The sequence below is a fragment of the Dermacentor albipictus genome, chromosome 6, assembly GCF_038994185.2.
Source record: "Dermacentor albipictus isolate Rhodes 1998 colony chromosome 6, USDA_Dalb.pri_finalv2, whole genome shotgun sequence".
Taxonomy (NCBI): domain Eukaryota; kingdom Metazoa; phylum Arthropoda; class Arachnida; order Ixodida; family Ixodidae; genus Dermacentor; species Dermacentor albipictus.
Genome location: NC_091826.1, coordinates 6,357,291 through 6,370,677, shown reverse-complemented (window position 1 = coordinate 6,370,677; position 13,387 = coordinate 6,357,291). Strand labels below are relative to the sequence as shown.

General features: G+C 46.0%; 1 protein-coding gene across 2 annotated transcripts in view; it reads left to right on the top strand.

Annotated features, from left to right (window-relative positions):
- Hpr1 (THO complex 1-like protein Hpr1) overlaps nt 1–13,387 on the top strand; it is a 60,217-nt gene that overhangs the window by 33,111 nt on the left and 13,719 nt on the right. For both annotated transcript variants that reach the window (XM_065431209.2, XM_065431208.2), the window contains exon 17: nt 11,868–12,027. In XM_065431209.2, coding sequence (XP_065287281.2) covers nt 11,868–12,027 — 160 coding nt within the window. The remainder of the gene's footprint in view (nt 1–11,867; nt 12,028–13,387) is intronic.

The following is a 13,387-nucleotide window of genomic DNA, read 5'->3' as shown; positions in this document are numbered from 1 at the left end:
AAGGCATCAAGGATGGCAACTAATGATTTCCTCTTGGAGCTCCATGATCAAACAGTACAAAAAGCTGCCCAGTCCAGTGTCATTTGGGGGCGTTCAAGTTACAGTAACCCCCCACCGTACTATGAGCACCACCTGCGGTATTGTCTTATACGATAATCTATTGGAACTGAGTGAGGCTGAACTCTTGGAGGGCTTCATTGAGCAGAATGTTATCAATGTTAAAAGAATTAAGATCAGGTGTGATAGCAAGGAAATCCAGATTAAAAACGTGATGCTTACTTTCGGCTCAAGTATTCTGACTAAATCCATCGAGGCCATCAAGCTTCGTGTAAGGCCATATGTGCCAAATCCCCTCCGATGTTTCAAATTCCAGCATTTTGGCCAAAGTTCACAGAGCTGGCGAGGCCGCCAAACTTGTGCAAAATGCAGTGCTCACGAGCACTCATCTGAATCTTCTGAAAACTCTCTCCACTGCATGAACTGTGATGGAGAGCATGCCGCATACTCGCAGTCGATCCCATCATGGAAAAAAGAAAAGGAAAATAGTAACAATTAAAGTGAAGGATAACTTTCAAGGAGGCACGCTGGTGGGTATCCTACCTGCCGAAGAATACCTTTGCTGATTTGACGCGTCAGGGGGCAGTGACACACTAGCTCCTGGCAGCTGTCTAGCCCACCCGCAGTGAGTTGGCAGTAATGCCATCCCCCCACCGCTGCTGGCGACTGCAGCTAGCGCTGTTCCGCCACCCCAGCAGAAAGGACCATCGACCACTGAGCCAGTGGCCTCAAAGGTCTCGCCTGACGTCTCAAGGTCTTCATGTCAAACGCAGTGCTCTTCTGGAGCGTGCCCAGCACCTTGCAAGAAGCAATGGACACAACAACCAGCCAAACAGTGCCGCCAGCGCCTAAGGAGCGGCGAGACTCTTGTGATCACTCCAAAATAGACAAACCTCGCGTCACGGCGCCTGGAAAGGGCCTGAACTAATCTTCGACTCTTACACACACAGCACAAAACACATTTATCATAATGGAGACACAAATACTGCATTGGAATGTTAGAGGGCTTCTTCTTAACCTCAACGACATTACAGAATGCCTATACAAGCAAAATCCAGAAGTTACTGTGTGTTCAAGGGACACATCTGAAACCCACACAAAACTTTCTTTGTCAGTACACCATCTATCGTAAAGACCGTGACATGCAACGCCTCATCTGGCGGTGTTGCAATAGTTGTCAACAAGTCTGTAGCTTGTCAATATGTCGCCCTTCAAGCACCCCTTGAGGCAGTGTCAGTTCAGGCAATTCTTTTTAATAAATTGGACACTGTACGTTCCATATACATACCCCCAAATTATCATCTCGGAAAAAGCAATTTTTACAACCTAATTGATCAGCTTCCGGACCATTATATACTCGTAGGTGATTTTAATCCCCACAACATGATGTGGGGAAACTTGCGATGCTACGCAAGAGGCTGTTTCATTGAAAATTTCCTTGTAAACTCCAGTGCGTGCCTGTTCAATAAGAAGGAGCCAACCCATTATAATCTTCATCCTAATTCATATTTATCAATAGACCTGTCGTTTGGCTCTGCTTCAGTTTTCCCTGACTTGCAATGGAATGTAACCAAAAATTATTATGGAAGCAACCACTCCCCTGTAATGTAATGTTTAATACATCAACACAAATGCCCTGATATTAATATAGACGATGCAGTAACGGATTTTACCGCTTTTATCATCGACGCAGCAAGCAAATCCATTACACAATCAAACGGTAGCTCATCCAAAAGATGAGTGCCATGGTAAAACAATGAGTGCAAGAAGGCATGGAAGAAACAAAATAAAGCATGGGGCATACTACAATGGCGGGTAACGATGCTGTACTTTTCCCTTTGTGTCATGTAATTACTGTTGCCCCGCTTACTTAATGCCCCTCACCTGTAAGGTTGTGTGAACAAATAAATACTCACTTGATACACAACTGCGAAAAATTTGATCGAATTCAACACATTAAATCACAGGGAAGATGGACACGACGGCAAGCTAGAAGGGCATGCTGGGAAAAGACCTCTTGGGTACTAATTCATACACACAAGAGGCAAAAGTATGGAACGGACTAAGGAGGCTTAAGGAGCTACAAATCCATCTGTTGCCCCTAGTGGATGGAGAAGGGAGAAAGTTGGACGACCAGGCTGACGCTCTTGGTGAGCACTTCGAGCCCCTGTCTAGCTCCCCCCACTATTCGGAGAACTTTTTGAAATATAAAGGAATAGAAGAATGTAAGCCACTCAACCGGAAATGTAGCCCAAAGGATCCGTATAACTGTCCTTTTAGCGTTGCCAAACCTAAAGCTTCCGTGACTGCTTGCTTGTCAGAGCTCTGCACCGGGCCCTGATAGAATCATGTACAATATGATTCAGCGCCTCCACCCCGACATCCAAACCACACTACTCACACTTTTCAATACTATCTGGGTTGCTGGGTATCTTCCATCTACAGAGTGTCTACCAACCAAGAAAACCGTGAATTCTCAGGGATTTTGAGTTGTCTGGAAAAACTCAGGGAAAACTCGGGGAATTTGTGCTTCTATCAGGGAAAATTATCTGTAAATTTGTTGAAAGGGAACGAAAATTGCGGTGATGCTAGCTCGAGTAACAAACAGAAATCGTAACGAATCGTCTTTGATGGCCTTTCGTCACCTGGAGGAGTAGCCAGTGTACAGTCAACGACCGACTTTCCCGATAATTGGGACGGTTTCGCGGCACCACCACGTACCCCATAGAATCACTGTATCAGAACATCTGAAATTTTGCACGCAAGAACGCTTTGCCGTCCGGTTTTCCGTACTTTTTGCCGTGACCGCAGATGCGAAACGGCATTAATCAAAGCCACCACCGCTGCAGTTTTGAGTACCTTGAACCGATGCTCTTGCACGCAGATCTGCTGGAAGCCGTAGCCACCACTGCGGTAACACTAGGCCTAACTGCTTAGATGTTTGCAATTAAGCTTCTTGCCATTGGGCGCCGTGTTTTTATTAAAAGGATTCACCGCTGTCAGCAATGGAATTGACTCTGCTTTTGTGGTCCTCGCGATTGGCTTCAAAGCGCGGAAAGCACTGTGCGTTGCATAACGCCGGTTCCCGAAAGTTAGCTTCGCCTCTATACAGAAATGTTGCATAGTGAGGCTTACGCAAACGTATTGCGGTGAAGCATAAGCGTGAGAAGGGGCACTTGCCACGAGACACAGTATGTATTCCTTAATTATACACACGTGCACCCGGTATCTCCTGTCCCAGTGCGAGCACCAATATGCCTAATAAGCGTACCGACAGGCCTTCAGAGCTTTTTCGAATGTGCTTCTGGCAGTTTTAGCCCTTAAGGGCAGTAAAAGACATGCATTCATTTTTTCCAACTAGCTGATTTTTCTGAGGTTCTCGCGGCCCCTAGGGACCAAGAAGATGTTTCAAATGGTCCATGGGCCAAACACGCAGTGGAAGGAGGATGAGAACAGAAAGGACCTACGCATTGAGGAATGAACGGGAAAAGAAGCGTGCTGCGGCAGCTTTGAAGGAGCTTGGGCTCAAAAAACAGTTTTGGCTGACGCCGAGATGCAGGTGTCCCTCATACAAACAAAAATAAACTCTTTAAAGCGGTGAAACACAACACTGAGGCGTCGAATGCAGGCTGAGAGTATGTCAGGATAGTTGAGGTTGACTTACGAGCTGTTGAGAGAGAATCTCAATTGTGACAATGTTCGGGCCTCATACCACTGAGCTTGCTATCAGTTGATAGAAATAACTCATATTCTAAAATGCTTCTGTATGCACTCCTTTTTATTCGTATTTGAAAATGTCCGACTTGATTTGTAATTTTTTTCGAAGACATTTTATTTGCTGTGCGTTTTAGTAGCCCCCGCCTTCTATTCTCTTTTTGAATAACATAAACACTACTGCTTAGTATTCAAACTCGATTAAGTCGTTTTTTTTTAAATTTTTTCATATGCTTACTAGAGAGTGACAGCATCGGGCGACATGGTTTCCTGTCTTGACATAAAACATAGTTCTGCGTCGCTCAGGGAAATTTGCAAAGGCACTCAGGGAATACCTGGAAAACTCAGGGAATTTGGAAATGTCATCTTCGTAGACACCCTGATTTAGTGGAAAGAATCTATTGTTATCTCATTTTTGAAGCATGGTAAGGATATTTCATTGCTGACCAGTTACCGTCCTATAGTGCTTATGAGTTTCGTTTGTAAGCTTTTGAGAAAATTATCAATCGCCATCTTGTACATTTCCTAGAGTCCAACAAAATGCTTCACCCATTTCAATGTGGCTTTAGGCAAGGCCGATCTACAACCAACCATCTCGAAGCGCATTAAAGCAAACATCCATAAGGCATTTGTGCGCAAACAGTACTTTTTGCTTATATTCCTAGATATGACAAACGAGAAGAAAGAGGGTTAACCGAGGTGCTCGATTTTTATTAGTCATATCAGAAGAAGCCAACAAACACTGACACCAAGGACAACATAGGGGAAATTACTTGTGCTTAATAAATGAAATGAAGAAACGATAAATTAATCAAAATTAAAGTGGATGAAAAAACAACTTGCCGCAGGTGGGAACCGAACCCACAACCTTCGCATTTCGCATGACGAAGGCGTACGACACAACATTGCGCTATGGGATGTTGTGAGACCTGTCGGAGGTGGGCATACGAGGAATTATGCTTAGCATTATAGGAGGATACCTCTCCAACTGTACTTTTTGATTCAGAATTGACACTGTATTGTCCCGTTCATTTATACAAGAAACTGGTGTACCTCAAGGAAGCTTACTCAGCTGCACGCTATTCATCGTTAAGATGACCTCACTCCGTGCATCGCTACTTCCAACAATGATCTATTCTGTCTACGTAGACGATGTACAATTAGCCTTCAAATCTTGTAACCTTTTGGTTTGTGAGTGACTAGTACAACATGGCCTAAACAAAGTGTCCAAATGGTCAGAACAAAACGGTTTCGAGCTTAACCCCCAAAAACGTTCCTGTATACTCTTCTCAAGAAAGAGACGTCTGTTTCAAGGTCTCAGTATCGTACTGCATGGGCAATGAACACCTGTGAATAAGGAGTACAAGCCAAATTTCAAGTGCTTGATGCCAAATTGACGTTCATCTCACACATCACATATCTGAAGGCGAAATACCTAAAAAGTATGAACTTGTTCAAAATTCTCTCTCATACAACATAGGGAAGTGATAAGAAGTGTCTATTGAACCTCTACAAGAGTGTTGTTCGATCATGTTGGACTATGGTGCCGTCATATATCACTATGCCACACCTAGCGCGCTGAAAATACTGGATCCCGTACACTGTCTGGGTATCTGTCTGGCCACAGGCATCTTCAGAACAAGCCCTATTGAGGGTCTATACTATACTATAGGTCTCTATTGAGGAATGAATGGTCCCTTAACTTACAGAGAACATACAGCAGTTTCACATATTTCCTCAAGGTACAGTCTAACCCTTGACACCCTTGCTACACAAGCACTAATGATGTAACATCTGCTGCACGATTCTGTAATCGTCCCTTAGTGAGGAAGCCTTTTTCAGTGCGGGTCAGGAAACTTGGCGAGGAAATGGGTGTCTCAATCTTTTAACCTTGCCTGACGGCTCTGGTGAAGCTGTTGCCACCATGGCAATGGCAACTTGCTGAATGTGACACGTCATTTATTGAGGTAACAAAACACGCTCCAGATGTGCACATACAGGTGCACTTTCTAGAGCTTCAGTTGAAATACAACTGCCCAGAGCTTTACACAGATGCTTCAAAGTCGCAAGCCGGCGTCTCTTGCGTAGCTGTCGGCTCATCGTTTTCGGAATCTGATGTTCTACAACCTGAAACCAGCATCTTCATGGCATCTTCAATAAACGCATCAAGAAAGCAAAGCTTTCAAAGGCCATTATAGTCGCAGATTCCTTGAGTGTTGTAAAAACTTTACAGTCACTGCGAGAACACAAAAATCCTCTAATCAACGACCTGTACTCATTGCTGTGCAAAAATGTATGCATCCAACCAACATATTGTAATATGCTGGGTGCCTGGCCATAGGTGTATAGAGAGTAACGAGCTTGCAGATAAAATGGCAACTTCCGTAGCAACAACACCTAGAAATCTGTCCATACCCATTCCTGCCACAGACTTGAAGCCATTCCTACGTGACAAATTCGGGAGCCATTGGTAACACTTATGTAATGAGCAAACATTGAATAAGCTCCATGTAATTAAGCCAGTTCTAGGGAAGTGACCATCATTAACAAAGTCACGACGATCTGAAGTTCTCTTTTGCCGCCTCAGAATAGGGCATACATATGGTACACATTCATACCTTTTAACTGGCACTGAACTTCCTTCCCCCTCTGTGTCAGATGTGGCGAAAGGCTGACTGTACTTCATGTCTTGCTGGAGTCCCGGGAAGCAGAAGAGCGAAGATATCACTTTCCTTTGGCATACAAACAACATCCTCTTTCATCTGACGCTGTTTCTCGGCCCAGAACCACTGTTTGAAAGCAAAGCAGTGCTTAACTTCTTACATGATGTTGTACTGCATGACATTAGTCTGAGATATTCTTAGCCTTTCCTCTGTCTAGAAGGTATTGCTGCGAGCGAACTGTCTTGTATAGCATGTGCTTCCAGACCCTTGTGCTCAATTCATCTTAGTCAGGCGATAGGGCTAGTGGAGTTGAGACACTTCTTTTTTTCCATGTTTTTTCACTTTAGGCTATATTTTATGGTCATGACTCACATCACTTGTCCTTGCCAATATTTTAATATTTGTATCTTTTACGTACCTTACAGGAAATATTTTAGGCCTCTATACAGCCATGATACATCTGACAGTTGTCACTCACCACATCATTGACTCTCCCACGCCATTTCTTGGTGCGCTTTGGCCATCCCTGGCTCTTGCGCAAAAAAACCCTATACAGTACCATCATCATCCCTCCTGGCTCGGACAGGACGTATATATTCATAAACCATTCACAATCATGTTGGAAGTTCAGCGCTCGTCCTTGTCTGTCTTTTTTGAACTGCCGCCTTTTGATATATGTACCAACACTACCAATTCGCATAGAGGACTGTAGAAGAAGAATTTGTGTAGAGGAAGTGGAGAGGACTTCATTTATTTATCAATACAGTGAAATCTCGATATAACGAACTTCAAGGGACCATGGTAAATTGTTTGTTATTCTCAAAGATCGTTATGGTGAAAGCCCCAAAATTAACCATTCTGCCCATCAACCCATCAGTTCATAAGTTGTCACCATATGAGCTATCCATGAAAATGTTGCTGTTGGCTCTCAGCATGCGCTATTGCTGTTTTCCATAGATTCCGCCACCACACACCACCAAAGCACCGTATAATATGAGTGATGTGCGCAATACAGACGCTGACAATGAGAAAATACTCACAAAAAGGTAGCTCCATGTCACCTCCAAAGCACAATGTTTCTTGCTTTTTGTTTACTTTTCACATTTCTTGCCATGGCCACTGCAACTGTTTTGCTCGAGGCGGACACCTGAACTATGTCAAAGCACAAGCCCGTGCAAACGACCCCGTTTGGAAAGTACAAAGAGTGACCATGTGGAATCCCCGCGAGTACGGAGGTTACGTTTCACAGCAAGTGCAGCTAGTATGGCCGCAGAAAGAAGTGTGAAAGAAGGGTGAGAAAAGGAAGAGATGTGCCTCCATAGCTAGATGGCACTTTTCTGCTCGGAGCATGCGCTTGCAAAACCTGATGTGTCGTCGCCTCCGCTCGCCCGCATTCTTTTTTTCTTGGGCACTGTCTCAGGTTTTTCAAACCCATGCGGAACCCATACAACATGACGTCCACCCTTTGCTCCTTGTTGTCTGCTAGCCTACTTTTTTGGCTGCCGCAAAGGATACACTGACATCTAAGAATCCCCAGGTTTCGGGATATTAATTCGTAGTACTGAGTAGTACGTAGTAGCATGTAGTAGTTCGTAGTTAACATCACAGGGAAACTGAATAACCATCATTATTCTGAAATGTTCGGTATTCTGAAGTTTGTAGTACTGAAATATTTTTGCACTGAAAGTATAAGAAGTCAACAGGGGATTTCTGAAAACTTAGTTAATCTGAAAAGTTCGTTAATGTGGTGTTAGTAGTAACGAGGTTTCCCTGTATACACATTGAAAGTTATGCATGATGACAGCTGAAATCCTGCGTTTACCTTTGGATTATGTGATGAAAAATGCAGCATACCAAGAGATTATGCATCACGTGATTCTCCTACCAGAAGGATGCACTTGGCCCATGCACTTGGTCTATGTTATGCTGCAAACTTTCTAGTTCTAGGCGCTTGAGAAACGGGGGGTAAATTATACGACACAATTTTGGTCATTGTGTCTATATGGTGCTGAACAACCCGCCATGCTTACTTAGTGGTGTAGGGGTTGAAGGATGAACTTCGGGATGAAAACAAACTTGGAGGATCTATTTTACATTATATACAGAGAGGTGAGAGTCAAGTAACAGTCGTACAGTCATTACGGGCCGGCAGCAACTCGGACGCTGCGGCCCGCGGCAAGAAGTTCGAGAGAGGTGAATCAGGGAATGCTCTGGTCTCTCTGGAATGCTTCTTTTAAACGCTTCGAGGACTGGAAGTCGCGTTATGTTCGGCCAATGAGAGAGTCCGCTCAGATGACGCCATTTTCGGCCAATGGTTGGCGCCCGTGCCGCGGTGCCACACCAGGCGGCTCCCTGCGGTCTTGCCTTCTGACTTGCAATGTGCTCTTCAAAGGTGGAGAAGGGGCCCCATTGTCCGAGGGCTCACCTACTACCGGCAGTACGGCCCCGCTGTGGTAGCAAATGCCTTCTACAAAGGCGAAGAAGGGGGACGATTGGGCTCCATTGTCCGAGGGCTCCTTCTCCTCCCGGCGGCACGGCTCCACCGGCGGCGTACGAACTTGTTGGCACGTGAACTTGTTGGCTCGAGCGCTCCTCTGGAATGTGCTGCGATTTGATATGGTCCGGGGGAACTCAAAGTAGGCGCAGGAAACAGCTCCATATCTAACAGTGGCTATAGTGTTGGGCTGCTAAGCATGAGGTCGCGGGATCAAATCTCGGCCACGGTGGCCGAAGTTCAGTGGGAGCGAAATGCGAAAACACCCGTGTACTTAAATTTAGGTGCACGTTAAAGAGCCTCAGCTGGTCCAAATTTCCGCAGTCCCCACTACAGCACGCCTCGTAATCAGATCGTAGTTTCGGCACCTAAAGCCCCATAATTTACATGGTGCTGAACATTATGGGACCTGTATACAGGCCAAATACTATGTTGCCACTTGATCCACCTGAATGTTCTGCACAATATTTATTTGTATAAATGAGCCCGGCCACTCAGATATGTACACCTCTCTTCAGTTCACATGTCCTGCCTGCTACATTCTAATCCTCACCATAAAATTTTAGTAAGCGTTGTAATAAGTTAATAACAACATAAGTAAATTTGGATAATGTGCTTTACTGCTACGCTTGTGAAATTTTACCAGCTTACTTAGTGAAACTGCAGCACTCGCAGTGTTAAGACCTTTTCTAATGGATTTTCTAAACAGATAAAAACAAATAATAATAAAAAACATTTAGTAATCAAATTTTGAAGTCTGAGTACAGACCATGGTTGTATCATATCATAGCCACAGAGTCTATGCACTGTAGAGCCAGTTGCGGTGGCCTTTTTCTAGCTTTTGAATGATGACGTGTGTCCTAGAAAGTAACTTTGGAGCAACTTTCTTAATGTTAAAGTCGCTAAATGTTGCCAATCATTCTGTCACATTGCTAAAGAATGTAGCTGGTTGTTAAACACAAAAATGTGTTGCTAGACAGACCAAGATGTCGCTGCATCTGGTGATAAAATCACTAAGATGGCATCACTGACAAGCGTATGCTTCCTGTAAGAAATCACATATGTTAAGTGCAAAGTCCAATGGAAACAATAAAATCTGTGCTTTATGAGGAGGGTGGTGGTGGTAACATGTTTATTTTCTTTTTTAAGTATCCTTGGCCAAAGTCATATGGGCAAAAGGGACAGTTAACAGTGTTGTGTTCATAGAAATTTATGGAAGCGCAGGTCTTATAGGCACCATTATAGACCCTTCAGGAAGACTTGGTCGCTGGGCCTTACGCCTCCAAGAATATTCGTTCTCTGTCACCTACAAATCTGGCCGACTACACAAGGACGCTGACTGCCTGTCTCGCTACCCGGTAGACGAGCCTGACGACGCCGACAGTAGTACCGCCGACGGCATTTTCTCTGTGTCTGCCTTCGCTAACATCGCCGATGAGCAAAACCGAGACCTATCGCTGCGAGTACTCATCGAGCGTCTGCGCTCTACACCTACCGACGCATCCGTTCGCCGATATGTCCTCCAGGGCGGCACTCTGTACTGAAGGAACTTCCTCCCTGACGGATCTGATCTTCTTCTTGTCGTGCCAAAACATCTACGACAGACTGTGCTCTTTGAGATGCATGACGCACCTACTGCAGGACATCTTGGCGTAACCCGCACGTACGACCGCGTCCGCCGCCGCTTCTATTGGCCTGGTCTCGCTCGCTCCGTCCGACAGTATGTTGCTGCCTGCGATACCTGCCAGCGTCGGAAAACACCTCAGGTGCTACCTGCCGGTCATCTCCAGCCGATCCCTGTCCCTGTGGAACCGTTCTTTCGTGTTGGATTAGACCTCCTCGGTCCCTTTCCCACGTCATCCTCTGGGAACAAATGGGTAGCCGTCGCAACTGATTACGCCACCCGATACGCTATCACGCGGGCTCTCCCTACCAGTTGCGCCACTGACGTCGCGGACTTTCTCTTGCGTGACATTATCTTACTTCATGGCGCCCCGCGACAGCTGCTCACTGACCGTGGTCGTAACTTCCTCTCGAAAGTTATCGCCGACATTGTACGTTCCTGCTCCACTCAACACAAGCTGACTACCTCATACCATCCTCAAACCAATGGCCTTACAGAGCGGTTAAACCGTACTCTTACCGATATGCTGTCAAAGTACGTTTCCAAGGACCACCGCGACTGGGACATTGCCCTTCCTTACGTCACATTCGCTTATAATTCTTCCCGGCACGACACCGCCGGATTTTCTCCCTTTTATCTGCTCTACGGTCGCGAACCGACCTTGCCCCTTGACATGGCACTTCCTCCTGCTTCGATCTCAACAAGCGAGTATGCGCGCGACGCCATCGCCCTCGCCGACCATGCACGCCAGCTTGCCCGTGCTCGACTGACGGACTCGCAAACCACTCAGCAGCGTCAGTACAACGCCCGCCACCGTGACGTACAGTTTTCGCCTGGTGCGCTCGTGCTCTTGTGGTCGCCCTCTCGTCACGTCGGACTTTCACAAAAGCTCCTTTCGCGATACACAGGGCCCTACCGCGTGCTGCGCCAGGTGACGCCTGTGACGTACGAAATTGCCCCTGTGAGCTCAACCTCGTCATCTACTGTGGCACCTAGTGATGTCGTGCACGTCAGTAGGCTCAAGGCCTACTACACTGTTTCCAAGTCCGGCCTTTAGTCGCTCCGGGACGGCGCTTTTGCCGCCGGGGGTAGTGCTACGGCATAGTATTACCGATGACGAAGAGGCGAGCAGTAAGAAGACGACGACAACGATTGGAGGCTAGCGCGGGCTGTTGCCTCTTGACCAAGTGCGGCGTATTACGTTGTAAATATACTTGTATATAGCTTTTCATTTGCGTCTTCTTACGTAACAATATTATTGTTTTGGAGTTGTAGGTATTTGCCTCATGTTGGCATTTTGTCTGGCCTGTTTCAGGATCATATACCAGAGCAATTCGGGCTGGCGGGCTTTACGCCTGCTGTCGCAGAAGTCACCACACTTCTTCACAAGCAGCAACCAGCCTATCAAGAGCCTGCCGCTTTACCTGGAATCTATGGTGATGCGCCTGGCCAAGGAGTTGCCTGTCAATACGCAGGTATGCTTGCGCGTATTAACTGTGTGTTCTGGCTGGTTGTAAGTTGTCACTTTATTCTATCCCTGTGCAATGCAATCTGAACCTCTTTACTTACAAGTGAAGGCTGTGCGACAGGCACTTGGTCTTTGTTTGTTGATCCACATCCTTTTGTGTCGCAGTAAATCATCTGATCTTCAGGCAACTTTAAGCTTTGCCCACTAAAATTGGCGGCTAAATCTAGTGCATGCCTCGTATAACGGCACCTTTACAGTTGATCTAATTATGTTGTTGCCAAAATTAATTTATGTCAATATTGAGAAATGAGGCATGGCTGGATTGGATGCCTAAAGTGCATTGCTTAGAGTGTTTGAGTGTGCCCCACTGCTACTTGCTCAGGGAGCATGAGAGACAAATAGGAAGGGAACAAAGCCAGCTCTGGTGCGGTGCAGCCACAACACAGACCCGGTCTTCTTCAGTTTCTGCTCGCATGCCATGCCCTGCTTCAGAAGCCCTCAGTGAACTGGAGATCGTCCCAAGCAACCTCATCGTCTCCACAAGTGCACTCATCTAAGTGCCTGAGAGCACACATTTTTTCTTGTAAAAATTGACAGCCATAGACATGCTGCTAAAAGTTTTCTGATGCCATGCGGACACCGGATGCTTGAAACTCAGACAAGGCTTTCATTTTCGCTGCCGTTTTCTAGACCTAAAGTTTCACTGGAATACAAGTGCTGCACTTAGAAATCTGCATACAACAGAATAATTCTTTTTCCTCTCCAAATTTTGACAAGCATGTTTTTCTTCTTATGCTGTATACTAATTTGGGTTCCAAGACCTTCCACATTATTTCATGCACCTAATCACGGCTTCAGTTGTGAAACTGGGCGCATGGTGCCTTCATCATCAGACTCTGTGGTGCGTTGAGGAATGGAAGTGGGAGACAGAAACCGTAAGCGCTCGTACCCACCACCTGCCATGCCGAAACATGTGTCGAGGCCTGCGTGCTGCATGCCGTGCCAGCCATCATCCCTCCTGTCAGGTGCACGATGGCAGCACCGCCGACGCATCAAGCGGAAAGTGATTTGGGCTGTTGTAACTACCAGCAGCAGTGGCGTGGCATGACAGTTCAGAGTGATTGATGGGAGCAGCTAAGGCTGGTAGTGACGAAAAGCCTTTTTTTTTTACATGCTGCGGGAAGGGACCATGTGTCCCGAATGAGGTGGCTTACATGGGACCTACACCTGTGTGAAGCCTCTCTGTATCTTCCAGTGAAGGATGAGCTATCGTACTGCACTTGGAGTGCCTTTCCAGTATGGAGCATGCAAGTTACTTCCATGTCTTTTACCACACTTTTGTTGTGCATGTTCATTTAGAGCATCAC